The following is a 1,736-nucleotide window of genomic DNA, read 5'->3' as shown; positions in this document are numbered from 1 at the left end:
GAGATATAAAGGATGTCATCGCAAGATGTGGAGAGTTCTCTAACATACCCTTTATAGGAACACAAGGTTGCATCAACTACAACCCTACTATACTCAAGAGACAACTAGGGTACGCCATGACAAGTCCCCCCGAGGAAAGAGATTTCATTCTATTCGTCATCAATACCGTGGATCCGCTTGATTCAAACGTGAAAAGAGTGAGAAAAGCTTGGACAAGCATAGTCCGTATTAGCCATGAATGGGGCAAGAAAAATATCCTAGCCAAGGAACCCTACTATGTGTGGGTAAAAGAGAGGGCCAGGGTGGTTAAGATGACGTTTGTATTTGATGCTTCTTCATTCCCGTTGATGCCCGAGCCCGAACCTATCCTGCAAGAGGACATGGACAAACTTACCAGCCAAATCAAAGAGCTCGAGTTGGAAAACACTCAACTACGAGTCGAACTCAATCGCGCCAAGGAACGTAAACACGTCTTGGAGGATAAGGGTAAGCAAGTCCGTGAAAAATTTGAAGATAGCAAGAAAAGGCTCCGATTAGCTGAGGGACAAAGAGTTTGGGTTGGTGGAGCTTTACAAGGAGCTAATTTTGAGGTAGACTTTCGCAACGAGGAATTGGATCGAGCATCCCGAATCATCAAGGACCTTGAAAATACTGTTGAGAGGTCTAATGCCATGAAGAAAGAAGCGAGGGAAGATTATGAGGCCCAGATTCTCGAACTAAGAACCACTCTAAAAGAGTATAAGGATTTGCTAGCCAAGGAGCAACTAGAGAAAGAAAAGATTCACCGAAGCTTCATGCGTGAGCAGTTCAACCTTGGACGAGCTTGCGAGCAAATCAAGAACTTGAAGAGGGGAATCTATGACCAAGCCTATGTAGAATTGCAAAACAACTGCAATCATTGGGAGGAGCGTTGCCATGGATTATAAGCTGCCATTGTTCAAAGGGACGAAATCATCCATAATCTCCGAGTCCTTTACGAAGAATGGAGGGACAAGTACACCAACATGACAGTATTAACCAACTATGCCCTTCAAGACTTTCCCGACAAGTTGAAGGAGGCAGATCTGATCATGTGCCTAGATAATACCCCCAAAAAGGTCTACCACTTCGTCATGTTCTGTAAAAGAACAATGGCCGAACTCATCACCGACATTGAGGCTCTCCGCAAGTCTCAAGGGGTCACTTTTAGGGTGGATATCTAGTTGGTTTATTTTGCTTCTATTACTTGTATTTTGTAACTTCTATGTATTGCTGTCTATTTTCCCTTTAAAGGATGAATGGAAGTTGTGATTTTTCTCTATTGTGTTTTCCTTTATTCATGATTGTGAACGTGAATCGTCAAGTACTTTTGCAATGAATGAACATGAACAACTAAAAAAGAGCTTTGCTTTAACAAAAACAAATTCATGCATCATATGCATCTTTCGAAACACAAAAACATAAAAAACTCATCCATCCACCCCTTTTTCCTTCCAGAACCACTCTCCAAAGCTGACTTTTCGGTACGATACACGAGGATATCGACAAGTTGTCATGGAGCAACTTCAAGAGAACCAAGTTGTCCTTCAGGAAGAAGTATCCCAAATGCGGTCCCAAATGTGGCAATTGATGGAGACTATTCAAGCAGTCGCAAGAGGCCAGGAGGTTATGGCAAAAATGCAAGAAGAAATGAATATACGTGCCAGTACTACCAATCCTCCTACCCCTCCAACGGTCGAGAATCCGACTCCAGTTCC

At 42.9% G+C, this 1,736-nt stretch overlaps 1 protein-coding gene across 1 annotated transcript; it reads left to right on the top strand.

Moving 5' to 3' along the window:
* The first annotated feature begins 311 nt into the window (after positions 1-311).
* LOC127122660 (uncharacterized) lies at positions 312-926 on the top strand. The gene has a single exon (XM_051052960.1). It carries the CDS (start codon positions 312-314, stop codon positions 924-926), a length of 615 nt encoding a protein of 204 aa, XP_050908917.1.
* Positions 927-1,736: the final 810 nt, after the last annotated feature.

This window comes from Lathyrus oleraceus, chromosome 2 (assembly GCF_024323335.1).
Source record: "Lathyrus oleraceus cultivar Zhongwan6 chromosome 2, CAAS_Psat_ZW6_1.0, whole genome shotgun sequence".
Taxonomy (NCBI): Eukaryota; Viridiplantae; Streptophyta; class Magnoliopsida; order Fabales; family Fabaceae; genus Lathyrus; species Lathyrus oleraceus.
The sequence above is the reverse complement of the archived record's forward strand: the minus strand, read 5'-3'. Positions and strand labels throughout refer to the sequence as shown.

What these genes read in the sequence shown, in the direction of transcription:
- LOC127122660 (XM_051052960.1), top strand. Translation starts at nt 312, where the DNA reads ATGACGTTTGTATTTGATGCTTCTTCATTCCCGTTGATGCCCGAGCCC.